The sequence below is a fragment of the Mycetomoellerius zeteki genome, unplaced genomic scaffold (assembly GCF_001594055.1).
Source record: "Mycetomoellerius zeteki isolate Tzet28-1 unplaced genomic scaffold, Tzet1.0 scaffold135, whole genome shotgun sequence".
Taxonomy (NCBI): domain Eukaryota; kingdom Metazoa; phylum Arthropoda; class Insecta; order Hymenoptera; family Formicidae; genus Mycetomoellerius; species Mycetomoellerius zeteki.
The window spans coordinates 4,702,956-4,726,573 of NW_017256287.1; the positions used below are offsets into that span (position 1 = coordinate 4,702,956).

At 34.9% G+C, this 23,618-nt stretch overlaps 1 protein-coding gene across 2 annotated transcripts in view; it reads left to right on the top strand.

Moving 5' to 3' along the window:
* Nckx30C (solute carrier family 24 member Nckx30C) overlaps window positions 1-23,618 on the top strand; it is a 63,780-nt gene that overhangs the window by 24,460 nt on the left and 15,702 nt on the right. Inside the window, exon 3 of one of the 2 annotated variants that reach the window (XM_018462260.1) lies at window positions 9,522-9,789. In XM_018462260.1, coding sequence (XP_018317762.1) covers window positions 9,522-9,789 — 268 coding nt within the window. Of the gene's footprint in view, window positions 1-9,521; window positions 9,805-23,618 lie in introns of both variants that reach the window. The other variant, XM_018462259.1, reaches the window with a different exon arrangement.

The following is a 23,618-nucleotide window of genomic DNA, read 5'->3' on the forward strand; positions in this document are numbered from 1 at the left end:
CGATTCAACTCACAATAATTTCATTAATATTAACAGTAAGAAGCTGAAATTATAACTCAATACTAATATAACATAAAGGCATGTAACAGAGTAGTTGCAAAAAAAGTACCTCCACTTCTTCTATTTTTTCTGATTTCACGGTGTAAATCCCAGTGCGGCGTATTTGCCGGGTTTACTCTAATGTATAATTATATGTAGCATTATTATATGTATTAAAGTTTTTATTATGATAAAAAGCTTTTTGTTTTAATAGATTTCTGAAAAGAATAGAATCTTTAATACATTATAATGTTTTTTTAGTTTAATTGATATATAAAATTTCTATAATCTCTTTTAATAAATACATATAATAATACAACAGTCAGACACAAGAACAAATAAAAGAAAAATTTTCTAATTTATTATAGGATATATTTTCTTATTATTTACTACAATTTTTATTACTACTGCATTATTTGACAATTATTTAGTATCTTATTAATTATTACTTGACGAATTGCCTAAGTATTGTACTAAGAACAAGGAGTACATTGACAAAAAATAGTTTACAATTTTTGCAACTTAAAGCAAGTTTTGTTATTATGGGAGATTTTGAGATTCAACAATCAAATAAAATCATAAAAAGCTTAATAATTCCACGAAATTACATGGAAGCATTTCGATAAATTCTTCAATATGAGTAAAAGAAAGCGCTGAATTATGAAAGCTTTCGATCGTTTATACAAGATAGATACGTACACAAACGTATACCTACATACAATGGTTAAACTAACTCGTTAAATTTGCTGTGAGTTCACATATAAGCTGCTTACTCATCCATGTACGCGTAACTTTATGAGCCAGCGCCAAGCGTATTGTTGCAGCCGACAACCTGTCGTGTAGCAATCTCCTTCACCGTCGATAATATTCAATTAGGAGGCAGCAGTCACATGCTTTTCCGTACGACTGTCTTTATCAATACTCCATGACGTTTCGAAGCAATTTCATCTCCCGATATAACACAGATGAAACCGGTACTAATTAATGCGCTTGCATTTAATCACGACATGAATAATATTATGCAATTTCTGTGATAAGGAACACGAGCATATATCTTTAAATCGGCGAGACAATGTAATTTGTGACATTGCACAAAAGAGAGTATTGTATTTCGAGCTATTCATTATTTTCCTGTATTATCGAGAATCATGTGATTCCGTGACAAAAGTCCATTCGTTCAACGTTTATCCGAAAGTTATGTTTATGAGCAAAATGTCCTTCCCCCTTCTTCCTCTTCCCTTAATTTTCTATCGATTTTTGTGTGAGTCAGTATCCAGAGCACGAAAGGATTTAATAGAGAAAAAGATAGAGGAAGAATAGCATCCTCGTCCTTCGTTCTTAGAAAGATGCATCGATAACTTCCGAGAATCGCTGTGAAAAGTCCGTTGATTTCTATGAATCGATGTTACCTCGAACGCAAAATTCCATCGATCGCCACGACGGATGGATTTCCATTTGGTAAATCGATTGCGTGTCTCTCGTAAATTCTCACTTCCAGTTAAGTGACATTCGCACGGATTTTACATTTGTCAGGCTTCGCGATTGTGTTAGTCGGCTTACAATTTGTTCAACGTTGAGTGATCGTTTGGATATTAGCGATTCTCATGCATCGGTCAGTCTTTCTCCTTGAACGTATTACGTATTTCTTTGCTGAAATTTAATTTTTCTTTATGTACATAGAGAGTACATACAATATATTATATATAGAGTATTAAAATATTTTTTAACATTTAAGTTGAAGTATACCTATAAATAACATTATTTTATTAAACCTGGACAGCAACAGATTATTTAGACCCAAAGCGAAAATTTTTGAACGATTATACAATCTATACGATTAGTACTATAAGGTTCTAAATTATAAAATTATAAGAAAAACTTAGAATCTTTCTTTCAATCATAGTAAGGCACAGATTCATTTGCATTCTATACTTTAAACAAGACTTTAGAACTTTAGAACTTAGGTGTGGTTTTCATAACTGCAGTTGAGGGTTTTATATAATAAATTAATATTAAATTATATATTAAATAAAGATACGGATGTATTGAATTCAATTTTTTAATTTAATTATCAAAGTTTAGTTTGCTGAAAATGGCTCATTGGAATCGAAACGTCCTGTTAGAAATATTTTACGACTTTAAATTTATATGGCGTTTAGTTAGTCAATAAATGAACTTTAATTAAATTTATATATCGTTAAGATATCGAAGAGTTTTTTAAGTAAATAATTGTACACTGTTTACCGCGCTGACGCAACGCCCTATATTTTATTGTTAATTTTTCGTTGTTAAATTGATATTAAATAAAAAAATATAATCGGATATACTAAGCATTATCTCATTAACATAAGATAAATGATCATCAGTTTTATGCAATAACGAACAGTTAACATGGACGAACAGCAAAAATTGTACTAAAAAATTGAACTAACGCTGCAGCATAAATTAAATTTTGCAACTGACAAGATAAGCATTTAAAATATAAAGAGATCTTTGTACATGAATGCAGACATCAGCGAAAGAGAAAGATGGGAACCGTGCCAATTTTCAAAGAAGATCTCCGAAGACTTCAGGTACCTTTGTGTGCTGCGTTTGCTTTCCTGCCACTTGACTCAATATTACAGTAAAAGTTCCTACTATCATAATATTGATTCTAATGGCAGGACTAGTCTTCCGGCCTACTTGACGTTATAAAATATTGAAGATTGAGAGTAATACCACCGGAAGAAGCGAAGATTCAAGGACAAGTCTTTCTTTACCCGCTATCCCAAAAACCTGCTTACGTATCTTTCCTCTTTTTTACAGTGAGCATTGCAAAGAAACTTGTGTAGAACGATTTCGATGCACAGACAGCACGTGGAAAAGCGAGTTACTGTTGTAACGTAAGTCACACGAGAATTGATGAAAAATGTAAGCGAATCGACAAGATGCAGGTGAAAAGTTTTCGGACTCGACGTATCTTTTCTTTAACCCGATGAAATACTTGATAAATCGACTCAAGTTTCCTTTGAGTGTAGTTCTCGAAGGGAAGAAGTTACGAGACTAGCGCAGATGGTACAGCCTTTCCATGGCAACTGTGACGTCAATCAAGTATCTTAAATTCCAAACAAAGCTTTAATTGTTTCGCGATTCGGACAACAAATAATTTTGCATTAATATAAAATAATTTTAATATTGAAATATTTTTGAGAAACCTAAATATTTTTTCTCTCAGCTTCCATAAATGCATCATATAGAGAATTACTTTTTATTATTTGGAAATCGAAAAATCTCGGTTTATTTCCTGTACTGGAAACGTTATGCGTGTAAGACAAAGGTACGACTTTCTTGCGAAAAAATCGCATCGTCTAATTAGGAAGATACGAGGAAAGTTGTTCGCGTGCTTCACCCCGCGAGACTATTAAATAATTCGTCAGATAACAGCATGCTACAACCGCACGAAGGCTTTCGCTTATTAATTTCTCTTCCCGCGAGGATGATAATTCACGTTGCGCAGTAGCGTTATAGATAATCTTATCTCAAGTCAAAAATAAAAATCAAACGGCTAATGAGTAAAGTTGGCAATTAGCCGAATGATAATCAACCTAATAATATTATATGTTGATGAGTTACAAACTATAATATTCAATGTACTCTACTGATCAGCAACTATAAGCATTATACAACCGAATATACATATGCTATTTACAATAAGATAATCTAGACCACTATATGGATAAATCAAATAAGTAAGGAAAGGGGGCCAGATTTTTATTCCTAATAATAAATAATATTTATATATATATAAATTCTAAATAATCTTTCTTATATAAACTGTGCGCCACTTACTGTCGGACTTGAAACACAATCATATATAAACTGAAACTGAAATAATATCACAATTAAATTGATTATCAATTTGATAAAATAATGCTACTAGCATCTTAAGAATCTAATCAAAATCTAAAGAATTTGTATTTATATACACTGAGAAAAAAAGTTGTTAACTTGATTAAATGCGTTTAGTTCGTAATGATTATTTAGTTTAAATATTTATATATTTAGATTAACAAATTCTTGTAATTTAAAACATGTTATTTGGTTGAATTAACAAATATTTGCTTGACAGCGCCCGTGACCGCTATATTTAGTTGAATCAACTAATATTTTTTTGAAACAGCAACTTTTTTCTCAGTGTATATATACATAAATACAAATAAGTGCTATTTATATATATATTTCTACATACATACAAATACAACCGACATTTATTGTTAATAATAATATGTTAATGCCAGGAGAATTAATATTATTGCGTGGAAAACATTTTATATTATTATATATATTAGAACATAATTTTATTGCAAGATTGCATATTTATTCGAGCGTGTGAATGACGTTTAGAAGAGCGATAATTATTGGACGAATTATAGTTTGTATTAATATCAAATGGACTAAAAGTATTAACAAATAGAACGTATCAACGCAGTTTAAAATGATCATAATTATAGACCATCTATTAATTAATATTTACATGGAGCGTATATTTCACAAACAAAGAATTTCATAGATATCTTATACATGGCGTGTAATTGTTAATTTGCATAATTACTCTATAATTATTTCTCCCTGTAAATCGTTATCATTAAAACGTAGAGCGTTATCAATTTTTAAAGGTGGCTCAGAGTTACATAGGATTTAATAATCTCAGATTTAATAATAGATATACGCCGCATAATTGTAATCCTCTTTAAATATTTGAGTGCTAATCCTCCAAAAGTTGTCGGAGAGCCACGGCGCGCGACAATTCCGTCATAATTTCTGCGGCCACACACGCCACGCCGCGCCGCGCCGCGCCGCGTCGTCTCGAAATTCAAATCGAGCACCGCAAGCACCTCTGATAATTAGAAAGTTCATTACCCCGACAACAGAGTGACAACGGCAGAAACCCGTATCTCCACTGTTGCAGCTCGACGACTCTATGAGGTCTCTCAGCTTTACCGCTTTAGACTCGCGTCTATCTATATATATTGGTATCATCGGCAGGTATCCGCCATTGATGGCAAAGCCCACACGCATTGCGCACTATAGAAAAGCATCCTACGTCCTATGACAGAGACTCACTTGTAGATAACAGTATCAATTGTAACTTAAAATACAAAGCGTACACAATAAGCAAAGCGGTTGCAAATACCTCATCCGCGAAAAATGTTTTTTTTTTCTTTTGAAACGCAGCATTCTTGTCTTTTCGTGTCAATTCTTATCATTTTGTCGCGTTACACAGGCGGAGCTCAATCGTTTTAGATTTAACGTCAGGACAAACAGAATTATCACGTTTCAGATTACAGCAAGGCCGCCCGATTCGATTACGCATTATGAGATTTCGCGAAGCGGTGTCAAAATCACACAATATATTCTGGGTACAGGACATGTCCGTAACGTCGTTATCGGTTAACGCGATTTTCACGTAATATCTTCGTCGCGATACTACAGGATATATTAAATTCATTATTTAATAAGATTGCAACAGAGTAAACTATCTTTTTCTCCAAGTATACATATAATCGACTCACATGTATTTTTCCGTCTGATATTACATATATGAATATAAACATGAGATGCTTGCTCAGAAAAATTTCATTTCATTTGGCAGTCAAAGACAACGCGTTTCAGTAGACAAAATCGATTTAAATTTGATTAGAAGGATACGTTCTCTCCAAAATATCTCTTTCCAAATCTTATACGTTTGAGCGTCACATAACTCGTTTCGTATATTACAATAGTTAACATATCGCACTGGCAGCAAGCTTATTCCATAAAACGTTACAAGTTGCAACATGCGACGACCGCGACTGGCACAATGTCGTCCCGAGTAATATCATTATTTCGCTGCGCCGTGGAAGTTATTACGGGACACGATTCACTATTGCATATTGAACATTTTTCCTCGGATTTATATCGTCATCGTCATTTCGTTGGAAATTCCGTCGGAAAAGTTGGCGCCGTATACCTGGAAGAGAAAGATAATAATTGGAACATAGTATGACATTTTGATGAACCTGACAAACATCATACACACGAGGTCCAACCTCGTCATTATCTTATTCTATTTGACTACCTACATTATCGATACCATTTTGATATGTAGTTCGTGTGAATGTCTGTGGAAATGACGTGCTCGTGCGAGTTCACCGGGATGAGAAAAGATATTTAACTTTCTATTTTTCCTCCTGCGAAAGAGGTGACCCACAAATAATGTTGCTAATAACGGACAGCTACGATAAAGCGTGCAATTTAAATATCGGGAATAACCTGAAATTAGCTCTTTAATCTTTCAGCAGTTTATAAAGTGGAGAAATAACACTCAACGCGTCGATTCTACATTTAGATATGAATGGAAAGTCTAATTGCAACGCGTTTTGCGAAATAACCAAGCCGCTTTATTCATGAATAAATAAACTGAGGTAGTGCAATGTGTTACTACTTGGCCTAAGTACACAACCGCTTGATGCTTAAATATTGCGGTAGCATTTGTTACCGTGCGGACCGAAAATGTTAATTACATTCTAACCACAATACCGTCCGTGGTTTAGCTAAGCATGAGTTTTAATCCCAAGCAATCTTCTATGTTCAATTCGTACATGAATAAAGGAAGATATTAAATTTTGGCCGTTTTTCGATTAACACAAGAAGTTTCAAGATATACAAATTTTATTAAAGTACTACTTAAACGGAATCAAGTGGGTACCGTTTATCTTAGGGAAACATCAAGAACACGTGATTAAATGTAGAGAAAGATCACCGATACCGACATACCACTTTGTTTTTAGACAATATTTCTTAAACAAAAGGTAAAAATACAACTTCAAAAACATAAATACAAACTAAAAAGTGTCTATCAGATAGTATAAGCAGTTTTTATAATACTGTTTGCAATTTTGCAATTATTAAGTTTTTCGTAAGTTATGCAAAAATGAGCGTCTGACAAAATGGGCTCCAAAACTTACATAGTAGGCAATAATTCCTATTCTATAAATAAAGATATATTCTATTCTGTAAAGAAAACTAATTTATGAAACTATAAACATTTAAAATGACATAATATTATTAATAATACAGTCACTATTATTTTAATTACGCAATTTGCAAAAGAACACCGTAAGAATTTTCTTCTCGGATTCATAGAATTTGTTTTTAGCTGATATAGATTTGATATAGAAATAAGTCACAAATATATGAATTATTGTACTTCTTTAATTAGCTAAACAGATCATGTTTTTATTAGTATTAATAAGGTGCAAATGTTAGTTTCTAAGAAATAAGGGGATGTCGCTTTAGGAGACCTATGTCAGTATCGGTGACCTTCCTCTAATAAATACATTATCACTTTTATTACTAATAAAAAGTTAAGTATTAAGATATCGGGAAAAAGCAATAAGGACTGTATTGTTTTTTTTTTATTTAAACACACATATACTATGAATAAAAGAATCATTTGATTTCGAATTCTGGCTTTAAATAGCGAATACGCTTATGAAGTTATACGTGGTAGTACTTATAACGAAGTTATAAGTACAGTTTTTATTGCTTAATTTCCGGGATATCTTACTTAACAAATTTTAAATTTATTGCTTTTGATATATAATGATTTCTTTCATGTTTACAATGTTTTTTTCATAATAAACGATACATGTTGAAACTTCTTCATGTTAGTCGAAAAACAGCCAAAATTTAACATCGTTCTTTTGTATTCCATTATAAAGAAGTTTGAAGTCGTAACATTGACGAACCTAATTAGAAGCAGAGAACTACTTTTGATCATATAAGATAAACGTCCCAGTGTTCGGACATGTACCTATGTCCGGACACTTACACAAAATTTATTATTATTAATTTCAAATGCTTTTTTTATTACAGTATTATAATTTATTTGCATTTAAAGATTACAATTAAATTATAATATTACTTTTTATTAAAAAGCGTATTTGAGACTAATATTAACTTAAATAAATAAAATGCGGACATAGGTTATCCGGACATAAGTACATGTCCAGTTACTAAGATCGGACAGTACCTATGTCCGGACAGTTACATAAAACTTTATTTATTTAAATTAATATTAATCTCAATTTTTTTTGCTTTATTTACCTTAAAGATCAATTTGAATTAGTTGTCTTTTGTCATTAAACATCTATTTATATTATTATTTTCCGTCAGCATACTAATTTTCTAATTGTGCTCGGATACTGGGACAAATAATTTTTCTTTGCTTAAGGGAGTCTTGAGTTTTCAAATGAATACAAATATTTATATTAAAAACTTTTTTGATATTATAAATTGTATTATTTATGAGAACCTAACGCTTAAACGTCCGGCTACTGGGACATTTACCTTATACATCGCAAATTATTATAGGGTGACGCACGAGAAATATCCCGTTTAATTATTTCATTAAAATTGTACTTTTGAAGTATCGGATTTTTTAACCGTTAGAACAAATTTTGTACTCTGTAAAAATTCTATTAGGTGAGATATCACGAGTTTGAATTAGAGAGAGATGAAAGTGCACTAATTTGTAAAATGGCGGTTAACTTAAAACGTTGATCATTAAGTGGAAGTTGTATTCTGTTGGTTTTCATGAAAACAAAGAGTGTGGCAGAGACTCGAAGACGTTTCCGTGCACCTTATGCAGTTGTATGTTATTTGAAGATTTGTGTCGAAAAGGAGTCAAACTCAAAGGTGTTATGAGCCAAATGATGAGCCAATGACGATCATGTTAAATATCATTCATTAGCGATATTTTCTAAGCTTTATTTATTAGTTTTACTTCAATTCTATACTAATTTTGTTAAAAATAAATGTGTTATACATAAAACAAATAGCATGATACTTCACGTATCCTGCATTTCACAAACTCGTGTATGCGGCTTCACTTACGACCCAATTTCGATGATACACGTAATGTCACTTTACAGAATTTCCACGAAATACAGAACTTGTTCATACAGTAAAAAAACCAAAAAAATATACTCCACAAGTATTATAGTTTTAATGAGATAATTAAATAGTATGACATTTTGTCTGCCACCGTGTACATTAATCGATACGAGAATGGATTGTAATAAAAGAATTATACAACAATCGAAAATTATCAAAAATGCCAAAAACTAACAATGTAAAGAATAATGCAAAAATTATTCAGAATTTTTCCACGAATTTTTCCACGATATTTCTTTGTTTTTCACATTCCCATCGAAGGCATTGGAACTCGTATAAAACAATGTTACATAGCACGAATTTTCCTCACCATGGAAAAGGTCGAAGGTAACTTGCATGGATATCCCTAAAAAAAAAAAACATTCTGTTCCTATCCATGTCAAACAATTACCTCGAACTAGCCCTATAGAGTAGTTATCTCGTAACACACCTCGAGCGACACAAACGCGCGTTGGCAATCGTGAGAGACCTTCCACTGAACACCGAAATGGCGTTGTGTGTTCCAGCAGCATCCGAACGCGATCAACAATAGCGAAACGAGCGTGGGCGGCACGTCGGGTGCGTGCGGAAGCATCCCGGCGCCCGGGGAGGCTGGATGCAGCAGCAGAGTTGGCAGCAGCAGCGGCGTCGGCGGCAGCGGCGGTGGCACGAGTTCCGGACAAGGCTGCGAACAGGCCCATGGAGGACCGTCCTCTCATTCACGGGAGAGCCACGCTAAGTTTCGACACGGCCTGCTGCAGCTTATGATCCACACGATCGATCCGCTCCACGACGGTCAGTCCCGCGCCGGTATACCAACTCCACACTCTATCACTCTCGCTTGCAGCTTGTGCTTTTCTGTTAGCACGATGATTATTTGTTTCTTTAGTGCCTGTTCTATGTTATTCTATTATATCGCTCGCGCTTGTTCTGCATCTCTCATGCGTGCACACCCGCGTGCGCTTATCGCTCCGTTCGCCATGATATCAAATATTCACGTTCCATCGCGTCGATGCGGATGTCACAATTTCGTTGTAATTCTACAAAAGTTTGACCTGCTCAATTAAATTGTTATGACGTCGCTTTTGATAATACTTGCAAGATCGATTCATGCATTTTTCATGAGCTTCAGTATTTCGAAAAATGTGGATTCGTTACACCGGAGAAGATACACATACGCATTTCTTTTGTTTCTTTTTTAATAATAGTGCTTTATTTTTTAAATAAATGGTTATTCAGCGCAATGAGATATCAGATTCTTGCTTGCTAAAATAAATGGACGTTAAAATAAATGGAGCCATTATTTAAAAAATCAAACCAAATTGAAGTGGTTACAACGCGAACGCGTAGAAACGGCGATAACGATGAGAATTCCCACGAAATTTCAAAACAAATATTAATAAATGCTTGATCGAAGCCAATTAAGAATCTCTCGCAGCGGAGCGATGGCGAAACGCAGCCCAACGAAATTTTTTTCTAGTAACACAATTTTGTTGTGACTTAACGAGATTTTTTATCATTATTACAACCATTAATTAGCGTAGATAACAGCTATTGTTGTCTGTGATGTAATTACGCTACAGCATGAAATTTCAAACGCAATCAATCTATTAGCATGCAAAATCGTGATATCTTGAAAAATACAGTCACATAATTGTGATGCTGTTCGATAACATTTTATTTGTTGCATGTTTGTACAATTGATAGTCGCGACGCTTTTGTGTAATGCCGCAGGCAAGCTGAACCGACGGGCTTTCGGAAGCTCGTTCCGACGATGTATCTCTGAGACAGTCACAGAATTTCCGACAGCTCGACAGATAAAGTGTTTTTAAATGTAAAACTATGTGAGCGTTTAATAAAAAACCCCGCGGCTTTACGTAGCAGTATAAGTACGTGCTCAAGGCTTTAATCTCTTTGGAAATTCTACTGCGAATAAAATTTCACTCTCGTAACTGAAACGCCATAAAGTTCAAATGGCAAAAGACTCCGCAGTTAACTCAAATCGGTTAATAAATTTTCAATTTTTAATATGATAAATAAATAATAATTTTTACAAGCTTAGTAAATTATGTCTAGATGAAGTGCTAATATTTTTAATTTACTGTTATTGAAATGTGCAGTTTGTATTCTATATCATTGTTATAGAAAAAAAATTTCTCTGTGTCGAATGAGTGTGTATCACTGTTTATAATTTTTGCACAATGTTTATATTAATGCAAAAATCGAAAAGCATCGTTCCTCTTCAATCCAAAGAAATTTATTTACTTATTTTATCATACGAAAGACAATAATCAAACTGGCTAGATATCCAAACAGAAAGAATCACGCGGAAGCGCATTACTTGGGGAGCTTCTATGCAGATTCGTTCTTATAGCCGCATAATTGTCATATCGAAACTTATTGATAAGTAGAGCATCGTTCGTTCATTGATGTCACAACGACGTCTGAAATGTGTGTGAAATAAGGACGGCGCCCACATTTCAGAAGATGCATGTTGATTTAATAACAACAGTTTCATGAATGACAAACGTAGCTATATAGATAGCATAGCCTTGCTATATTGAAAGCTTGTTTGTCAGAGATCTACAGCATGCATGTCATATCGATCGCGACGGTAAAAAGTTCTTAACGCACGCCGCATGTTACACTTATTCTCTATGTCTTTCGATTTTTTTCCATATATTTACAGAATTCAAGAGGACATAACCATCAATTAACGAATAATATTTTATATGGAGTTATCCTCTTCCATAAATATAAAGCGAGGCTTTAGCGACGTTGCATCTATGCGCGTTGCATCTATGCGCGCATCTATGCAAGCCCGATAAAAACTCCCCCGTGCAGGAATTTTGTATCGAACGCCCTTAAAGCTTGATTGGTTTAAATTTCCACTGTGTTCGGGATGCGTCCAAAAATAGTTATCGATGACGAACGTGATCGCTGGGTCGTGCCTCAGGCTATAGCCGTCCGTTAATAAATAATTCGGTGGAGATTGGAAGCGCGTAGGAAGTCAATGCCATGATACTTTCCGTCCTAAATTATTAGCGTTATCGTCCGTTAACTGTTCGCAAACGTTTAGCGCACACATTACGCTCAATTATATCCTTCACGGTATTAAATCGAATATTCTCGTGATTGGCATTTAAACGTCTCGTTAGCTCATGTCGGCGTTAAATCAGACTTTGATTTAGCTTCTGCACTAAAAGGCCTATTAAATAGACACGCGCAGTATCTGCCAAATGGAAAATACATTTATTAAAATGTTCTCGGTTCTCTTATAAATATTCCCATATATCTAATCCTTTTGACATCGTCACGTATCTGTGGCCAAATATTTTATAACGCAAGTGTTTCACACCAAATAAGCTCTTATAAATATACGGTACTCACGAATGCAAAGTGTTTATCATCATATAAACGATATTTCAACTAAAGACCAGAGCATAGACGTCTTGCATACGCATAATGTATAAAGCATAAAAAAATCAACCAATTAGATTCTTTTATAGAAAGGAAGGAAATGAAGGACTTCAAATTGGCTCATTTTCTTATACAATATGCGTTTTGCGTATGCAAGACTCAAAGCAGCCTTAGCCTCTTATAACCGGAAGAATAGTCGGACAAATTCTGCTGTAATATTGTAACTAATAACAAAAACTTATTTAGGGCTAATTGTAACATAAATTTTAATTAATTGTCACGTTGAGCTTTTCAGTTAAAATCTGAAAAGCACAAATTACAACAATTGGACTATATCATTAATCAATAAGGATTCCATCTAGAAACTTGGCTTCATATGTTTGCAATTATCGTTAGATATATGATCGGTCATCTTGAATCGCGGCCACGAGCGCTTCTGCAGACGTGACATCCTTGCATCTAGGTTCTCGAATACCTAAATTGACGATTTCCGCGAACGTTGAACAATCATACCCGTATTTCCGTTTATTTACGTCAAATCGCGACTAAACAAACGGACACGACAGAACAGAATAAAATCTCATTTTATTCGGAAAACGTCAGATGTGTGGGAAAGGATAGCAAGGTACGCACTCAATCGCGATATATCAGCTCGATCAGAACGTTGGAGGATTAAGTGCGCGCGATACGACGCGTGAAAGCACCGCTTGGTTCCAGTCGGGGGTCGGAGAATAAATGCGAGTCCATTCCGTGATATTTCTCCCTTGTTCGCGGCTACCCGTGTACATTTATAGATCGAAGCGTGCGCGAGCGCTCGAGACGGCGAACATTATTTTACCGTAGTCCCACGGTTACTGCACATGCGGTATTAACAAAAGCGTGGATAACAAAAACGTGATAACGTTTCCATTTGCTAAACGAGCCGGATTACCGGATTGGTTGCGACGCAACGGCTCAAATTTCCGTTCATCCTGCTGAAAAAATGCCGTTGTTCCGCGCGATTGTGAGTCTTATTCGGTTTCCCGGACGAAATCTTGCACATCAATCTTGCCCTGATAAATAAATAATGAATAAAATAGAACGCTCAGTGCGTGAACAATTGCGTGAGAGATGAGGAAAATCTCTGCAGAATATGTTACTTAAAGCCGACGTGTGATATATCATTTAAGTTTGTTTTATCATTCTGATTATTGCTGTTAATCCCTGTGCAAACAGTTAATTATTATGCACATTATTTAATACATTGCTCATTTTCCGAATATTTTTGGCCAAAGGTGAACGGAATTTTTAGGAAAATACGGATTTGCTGCTGACAACAAATGCTTCTCTTTGTTAGGCCCGTGTATGCACCGTTAATATGGATCGACTCAAAAATAAGGACAGCTCGTATATATCAGCGCTCAGTAGACAAAATGCGGGCAGTGACGGGTTGCAGTCTGCGCGAAAGAGGGCTGCCTAATTGATGGTTCTTTTCAGTGGCGCGTGACCTGACCCATTTGTGCGACCGTCTTCGGCTTACACAGTACGAAATCAATCCTATACGAGGTTGCCGGGTTCTGGGGTTAGCTCGTGGATTAAGATCTCTATCAGCCGTACCGCGCGAGAGCCTCTCTCTATATTTAATTTAGAGCGGTTAACAAACGCCGCGAGAACTCGTTTGAGAGCCATGAAAAGGGTTGATATGCGATCGTTCCTAAGGATAAGCGTGCGATTATCCGATTAGATCGATCCGATAATCCCAAGCGTTGAAAATGGTTCCAGAGAAGAAAAGATTTCCAGTGCGATGACGTTTGGGAAAGTTTGTTCTCCCGCAATTTCAGCGAAAGTGTTCACTCAAAAGTAACAATAACTATTGATTGTGAGAAGCAATTATCGGGAATTATTGTTAAAAAGATTGCCACTGAGAATAACACTAGTTTAATTACAGCTAAAAATTATTTTGAATTAGATATCTCTTATAGATTTTTGGATGCTGAAAATGATATTCCAAATCAAATTTCAGCACATTAAATTTCCGAAATAATTAAGATTTAAAAATGGCTTTCGTAATAATGGCTTTGAAATTTTTTTGTAAAAAGAGATTAACATGATAGGTATAGGTTGAAATTCTGATCGAAAGCCATAAATGTTATTGTTCATTCCCTTTAAAATTATATATTTTTTATTTTAATATCTTTTTTTAGTCATATATGAAGGATTTAAATGTAGAGTTTTACTAATGTAAAATAACAAATTTTTCGCCTGTGGCTTCTGATCAGAATTTCAATATAACTTTTTTTACAAAAAGATTTCAAATATGTCACAAAAAGTCATTTTTAACATCATTAAACCTCAATTATTTCGGAAATGCAAAGTGCTGATGAAATTTGGCTCGCGACATCATTTCAACATCCAAAAGTCTATAAGAAACACCTTGCTGATTCAAAATAGCAAAAAACTTTTTGTAAACTGGCGTGATGTAACGCAGTTTGTCGCAATTGTAAATATGATTGCGGAATTTCGTATCTCAATTCATACGACATGGCAATAAATGTTAGCAATACTTGAATATTACAAGATATCGAAAAGGATAGGCGATGGATAATCGATCTATTGTACAGAAGATACAATTACACACCGATATTATATACGTACCAAGCAATTCCGCCGATAAGTCGTGGATTTCGATAAGTCCCTCTTGATATATTTCTTTCACTTTTTTCATAACAATTGCATTTCATGCTTATTACGTATACATCATTACCATCATATTTTCATCAAATAAAACCCTCTTTTCGAAAAGTTAATTTTGAACGTACCACCCTTAATTCTTACAAACTACGGAAGATTAAAATTATGATTCACGTCGACATTACCTTTTTTTTTTTAAAAAAAAATGTAATTTTTGGAGTTATTTTGAAATCATATATTATTAAAGCGATGTGCCCGTTTACTGTAAATTCCAACCTTTTTTTCTGCGAATCGTTTTCGCTTTAACTCGTAATGCTGGCACTAGTTTGCAGGACGTTTTTACCGTGAGGTGAAAAAAAAAATACTCAGAAACGACGTTGACGTGAGAACGTCCGGATTATATCGCGCGAAGCGCTGCGGCCATTCGGCTCGGCAGCATGTTAATTCTCATCATCGATCTCCCTCGAGCTGCCGAGAATGTCCGAAAACGAAATGAAAGTCCGTATATTTGCTCGCTTCTCTCTATGATAACATTGACCTTTTTACGCTATTTTATAAAGGAAATTCTGCACGGAAATATGATCTTAACGAGAGTAATTAAGAAATAAAAAGTTTACAACAGTCTTTCTATAAATTTACAAAGTTTAATAGCTAAACATTAGTTTATCTAAAGTTTAAAGGATCTTAATTGTGATTTTCCTTATATTCCTTCTTTTTTCTTTGTAAAATCGCTATGATACGTGGCGAAGTGAATTACTTCGGTGGCATCAATTTGGTTTTTTTCTATCAGCTTTTGTACTATTTATTTCGCGCCTCCTTTACCGTGACTGAAATTCCTCGTCCAGGACGTTACGGTTGACTCGTATCACTCGAAAATACGGCACGTAATATCCCAAGTGATGCCTGTTCGATTTCCCGTTCGAGTGACACACTCGAACGTGTACGTGTCACTTCAATCCGCGTGGCCATCTAATCCCGCGATATAGGCCACTCACCTAAACTTTAGAATTACCAATAGAATTGTAGAGCTACCGATACGTACAGATAGATAGTGTAGCGATTTATTATATGGAACTGTAATTGGCACTACTTCGACTACGTAAAATCTTGTATAGTTGACAACATCGTCCTTTTAAAATAGCGAGATGGTTCCTCGTTCGATATATTCCTAAAATATAAATTTTTTCTTCCGCGGAGAAATAGAAAATACGCTCTCCGAGCTGCATCCCAATTTCTAAAAATTACTCAATGTTCGATAAAATACGGGAAAGGTTATCATAGGATACTCGGTCACAATCGCGAATTCACGCGGAAATAGCGCGGTACAATCCCGCACACGACTTCATACATAGCGTTCTTTTCTTTCCACCTACATATCCGTCACGAGGCGTCGCGAAGCGTTTGCAACGGAAGCACGTCATTAATCTGGATAGCGTGGGAAACGTTCAATACGACGATTTCAAAAGCGCACGTACACCTTCCCGTCCTCGCGAGGAAACAGTGAATTCCTACGCTTCTTCGCCGCGTATAATAGACCTACGCGCTGGAATAGATCCGCGTGTAATGTTGGATTCCGCTAGCATCTTTCGCAGCATCCAGACCTCCCGGTCGCGAAGGAGCGGGAAAAAAAGATTGAGATCGAAAGTGAGATGCGTTTTACCAGCGGTCGCGTTGGCGCGACGGTGATGACGATGGCGTCGCTCAGTGGTTGGCTTCGAATAAATTTGCGGGTCTCGTTTTGAGTATATCTTGAGCGGTGGTGAGTGGCGAGTGTGTATCGGGACCCTGACCTAGAAACCAACGCGTATCGATCGTAACTAGCGAATCCGCACTTGGGGCTTGCCTTCCTTTTCCCTTCCTTTAACTCCGATGCTTTAACGTCATCCAGACACTACTCGAGATAATGCCGACGACTGCGACCACGGATCGCTGTATCTACAGCGCTCTCGGACCAACTGTTTGTGCACCGTTTGTGCCACCCTCATCCCTGACAAGTTTTTCCCTTTCCTTTTAAAATCTTGCTGGAAAAAGAATTTGCATATTCTCATTATTTACAACGATTGTAAGATGTTCCCAATCAACTAAAAGGATATCATGTTTTAGTTAAAACTAAATTGAGCGAGGTAGGTTGCATGCACCTAAATATACGTGAAAGCGCAATTAGAGAAAAAAAAACTAAGGTTTCTGATGAATATATTATTATACAAATCGTACGAAGGTATTGAGTTTACTTATCGCTTGTAACACGCCTTACAATTTTATGGTATCATCCTTTTTATCATCAACCAGTGACGCAATGCGGTATTACATCGTTGAAACGTTTAAGACTAATAATTATGATACTCTTCTAAAAAAAGTTGTTCGCCACGATTGATAATGAGGATAAACGAAGAGAGATAGACGCGATCAAAGTATAATCAACTTCTTTTTCTGGGCACTAGAAACTAATCTAGGAGCTTAAATAAGTCTCACCGGAGATTACGAGCCCTACCATGAATTAATAGGGATCTCTGACCATAAAAATTTTGTAGTTGCAAAGATTAATACGAGCTATAAATACAAAAGAGAACAAAAGATGACGTAGAAGATATTATATTCTATTTTTATGATGAAAAAAAACAATCGTTCAATGTATTAAACTCAATTTATATCAAAGGTATTAGACAATTATAAATATTACTAGTAATACATTCCTAAAATTCCGAGATGGGTATGCAAAGAGAAGGATTCTCACGCTATGATAAAGAACTATATTAAAGTGCTATGTTTACATTCTATTTTACGTCGTCATACGAACGATCACAAGAAGAAAGCTGTTCACTTCCACCTGATAGATTTCTAGTACATAACGTCTCTAGAAATGAAAGTTATACAGAACTTAGTTTATATAGTGCTTGACAATTACATTAGTAGGTCACAGATGTATCAACCTGTTTGTTAAACTTTATTATTCGTTTTATTACGATTGGTATGATATTATCCGCTTTATTCTGCACTGTATAGTCGTCGAATTATTTATCATCAGATTACACATACATACATGCAAATAATATTTTACATAAGCATTATACGCACAATCTTTTATGCAATCATTTATATTATCGACTATCTCTCAATGCGATATATAATAATTAATTTTATATAATAATTCTAATAATTAATCTTTAAACATTAAAATCGTCCTTTCATAAAGCTGAATTATTAATAGGACATTTTTTTTATTAAAGGAATATAATTTGCTAGAAAATTCATATAAAAGCTTAATCGAATAGAGAAGAGCAAATTCATCTCTTTAATTCATGTGGCATAAATACGAATATTTTATATATACTCTGATCAAAAATTCATATTATTGGATAATATAAAATATTGAATAATATAATTTATGACTGAAAAAAAATCAACAATATATAGGTTTTACAGATACTTGGTTGACATTTTGTGAAATAACGAGCACACTTTTTGGCCGAAAGTCAATAAAATCTGCGGTGATTTCTGTGTATCCCTGCGGTTTCTGACCAAAGGCGGCGCGCGGATGCGAGCAATCAATCACGTCGGATTTTGCATTAGAATTACCTGGCACCCACGCCTTAATCGCTTACACGCGAGGTAGTATTCGATACCGGCCGACAACGAAAGGCCCCGGTTAACAGAATCGATCCACCTTAGTCAAAGTGTTTGGCAAAAGAAACGCGGCATCGATTTTGCTGAGTGTTCTTGTGAGGTGCATCGAAATGACGAGAGAGTAAGACTGTAGCAGGATGTAAAGGGCAAAGGTCTCTTGGTGCAATGTCTTCAAGTGCATGAGGACAATCGCAATAGTTGAAACATTTTTTTTAACCACACATTTTATTATATATCAATTTTCTTATATAAAATTCATGCTTTTTTGTTTTCGATAATTTTTTTCTTTTAATGTTTCTTTGAATGCTAGAAAATTTTCTCAGTTATGTAGACGGTATCTGCTCTCAGACTACAAAATGACTACAAGAGCAAACGATAGAGCAAGTACTTGAAGTTGAGTTTAATTTTCTGTATAATTCGCTAAACGGGGCCGGATGACAGCAGAACTCGTTATCCCCAGTACTACTGTGATCATTTTGAATTTAAAAGAAGATTACTCCGAGATGAATTATTGAAATCTGACCGAAACGAGTTATTGAAACCTGTGCTGTCTCAGTAAGGAAGATGCCCTTTCTGATCAACTCGGTCGATGCTTTCAGGAATTTAATGGTCCTTGATTTAGGTGACTTTCTGTTCAGTCTGAACTTATAATGACAATCTCCACGTTGTCGAATCTTCTTCGAAGGTGAGATATATTATTATAAAGAAAAGTGCGAGGATTATATAAATCATGTGACAAATCCCGGTTGCTTTCTTCATTAGCCACGTGCGTGTAAATAATATAGAAATTTTCTATTAAATTAATTTTTCAATAAATTTATACATAAACATTTATTTACTCTGTTATAAAATTGGAAATAAAATATAGAAGGAAATGCTACAATATTTAAAACAATTCACAATTAGTTTAAATAAAAAAATACGCTACCAGTTAATATTAACAATTTCGAAATAATTTCAATTCGCTTAAAATATTCGATTATCTGTTGATATCTAATTCCAATCGGATATATAATTAAATTAAAACCCTATTAAAGCTCTTTTTCTATTCGCTCAAATGACGTTGCACTTGATTTGGCGACTCGGCAAATGCGAAATCTGTTAACATAGTAGCTATTATTTCATTACGGGGAACGGGACTCCCTTTGTCAATTTTCCACCCATAGTCTTTAACTATGCACGAATTCCTCGCTGTTGGACAACTGTAGAAAACATTTCCAACGAACGTGTCACAACTTTCGTACATTATTCGACACTTTTCTTATTCTCGATAGCCGATGCTTTTAATGGTTTATAAAGCAGGCAGTCCGAAACGCGAATTGATTGAGTTTTATGGGTTAACAGACAGTACTCTGTCGAGCCCGCTCCTATATCACGCCGACCTACCAACTCTGATTTTCGACGTGCCCAACTGTTCCCAATTGAAGCTTTCCTCCATCTTGAAACTACTAATTGACTGTGAATTTAACAGATTGAGACACGACAGTTAACCGACACTCTTCGTCATTTCTTCTGACCCATCTTTCCTTCCACCCACTTTCTTTTCCCGGCTTCCCATCTTGCTCTGGGCAGCTTCGGGGTCGATACTACTATCGCACTTTACTTTCCAGCCCCGGGCTCTTTACCTTTCTTTCTCGCCTTGTTCCCACCTTTGGGAATGAAGGCCACTTACTCGAGCTTTTTCTCTTTGACCTACTGCTGGCATCGACACGCAGATCCGTAATCCCTCAGCACGAAACACGATAAGCAGTGAGTTACTCTTTTAAGATTTACGCCACGAACACAGAACAGTGATCATGATTCGGTCAGTCTATTAGATCATATTATATCGTGATCGATTTCGAACCAAGCTCAAGTCTTTGATCTCTCAATAGTTTGTTTATAAAAAAATATAATCGCAATATGACGTTGCTCACGCGAAGTGACCTTTCACTATCGCACTCGTATCTTTTTATAAACTCGCAGAATGTAAAACTGTAAATGGTTGAAAAACGATATCATTTTTTAAAACAAAACCTTACGTATTTGAAACAGCTTTGGAAACATAGATGCATCGCGGATATTTTTTATCGCTTTCACGTCATTATTTTTTTTTAATTTTACAAAGCATTGTACGAATGGATCTGTGTTATGCATCGCGGAGAGGTTCAATTTCTGGAATAAAAAAAACTATGGATATATACGCAGACAGAGCGTTGCATATAGAGAGCCGAAATAAATAACAAACCGCGTCGCCACTGAAAATGATTCTATTCTATTGTATTTCCGTATAATACCGAATTTCAGTCTCTTCACGCTTTTTTTACCCATCTACTTCTGACCTGCTACCGAGCAGCGGCAAAAGTTCGCACAAGCTGTGGTAACCGACATATTTGGAGCAGCTCACAACTAGTTCGCGAAAACAGATTGTTAGTTAGTTACTTCATGATACTTTCTGACGAATGCATTTTAATGATGACTTGCAAAGTTGCTTGAAATATATTCCGACTGTCAAATGATACGGACATCTTGGAAAGCTCTGAAATAATTTTACTATAAACTCAGACTCACGATAATGATGATTGAATAAATAAATATAAATAAAAGTGTCTATAAAAGTATAGATAATGAATAAATAATTAAAAAAAAAGACGACAAATACGAATCATACGCGATTGTCAGGGCACAGAAATAAATTTAATACATAGAAAATTTAATTATATACGTATACCTAATATCATAATGTTTCGCCTTATATTTCGAAATAATTTATTTATTAGATTTGTTTAGTTATTTTTATCGTAAAAGAGTGTAAAAAGGATAATACAAAGTCCGTGAAAGATTGAAGAAATGAATAATTGATAATTTCCTTTTTTTTCACTCCGTATTTTTAGAATCTTTTTTTCTTACGATGCAATACAATGCAAAATGGATATCCGGTCTGTATACAGTTGAGTGAATGGGGGCAAGTAGTCATATATGGTTATATAAATTTGTCTTTCTTTATTGCACTTAAGGATCATTAATAATTTAATTGTCCTCGATTAAATACGATAGCCAGTAAGTAATTTATTTGCCACATTGTGAAATCATTTCGCTCTCACCGAAATCACTTAAATCTTACTGAATTAAGCATTTCCTGATCGCACATGCGATTCTACTTCTCGTTTATTAACGAAGGTTACCAACGAACGTGAAGGAAGAATCTTACGATCACGAAAAGGTTTTCGCTCAGAGAAATAGATAATGTCGCGATTAATCGACTACTTGTTGAAATAACGGTGATTCCTTTTAGCGGCAAGACTATCAAGTTCTCGAATTCTCCCCTCAAGGGGGAGATCTATCTATAGAGCATGTACATCCTAAATTATGCATAATCTGTACACATGGCGCACTGTGGATTGTATACAGCGGAAACGGACATGCATCATCTATACATATACAAATGTGTTGTTCCTGCATGTATTTATATTTCATGTCCGCTTGTTTAGAGCATGCTAAATTTACGGTAATAATTATCTGCATTGGATTAAATACGAGTTAATTTTAACAAGGCTCGATGAGCTCGAGAAATATAAAAAATATTGTAAGCTTATTCCCGGGATAAAATTACACTGTTCTATAAAGATGAATGCATTCTCCCTGTAAATGGAAGCTCGCATTCATCTTATTCCTTTCAATTTTAATCTTTACCTTTAATATACTTTTCATATCTTTCATCGCGTGGCGCGAATGCATTTCTATGCTCCGCTGCATGTTGCACATCACTTCAGAAGTGAAATTAAAGACCTCTACGCAGCAAATTTTATCCTACACATATTATATGTATATATCATTAATCATATCGTATCTTATATAGCTAAAACGAACGCTTTACTCAATAGTATTATACACGAAACATTAACATTTGAATACTTATTAATTCTTAAATTCTTATTTTCGGAAGAAAATTTTGATGAGAAACACATTTTCTTTCAATTTCTAAACAAGAGCACACAGATTTAGATTTTAGTATTAAACAAAATAAACTCTCCTTGTTTTTGCATGATAATTTTTTATCTTTGACAAATTTTGTGTAAACAATATTTATATTAGATACATATGTATTTATATTAGATACATATGTATATTAGATACATATGCATGAAATTATTTTTTTTAAATTAATTAATATTTTGATTATTGTAATGAAATGTGTACTCGAATTGTGAAATTCTCGTATAATGTTATTGAATAAAAAAGATTGTGTTTTGTTTTTTTTTGCACGATGAAGAATTGACATTTGCATTTGCATTGCAAGCCACTAACATGATAGATTAATAGCATTTATAAAAACTTGGAAGGACACACGCTGACAGGCTGGTTAGATTCGAACGTCTTCTAAGTAAATTAATGAATCATGTTGTTCTCTTAAGGTTGGAGATTGTAGAAGTAAGTCCGTAGTACATATATCTTGACAAAAGCGACAGTACTGTATACAGTATGTACGTTTTGTAGAATTAGCTAAAAGGTAGAACGTAGCTGCATGCAACGAACTTTAATGTATTTTGCGATTATCTCAAAGTTGCATTTTCAATCTCGCCGATTTATGCTGAGATTTTCTAACATTGTAGAAATCGAATAAAGAAGAAGTTTGATATGCGACTCATGCAGATCGACGTTTTGTAAATGTCTTGCGCTCGGCCTAGCGTAAAATAAGAACAGACGACGTCGAGCGACATTTTCCTATTGTCTGATCGCAATCGGAAACTCGGCGAAGCGCGGAATTTGTTGCGAGCGTTGCAAAATTTCCTCAAATGCAACGAACCTGCTCTGATATAATGTGCGGTGGCATTAATGTACATAGTAGTAAAGCCAAGTCAATATTCAACAAAACAATTCAGACACACTATAAACGTTGTAATTAGTGTGGTCAAACATGATCTTCGCAC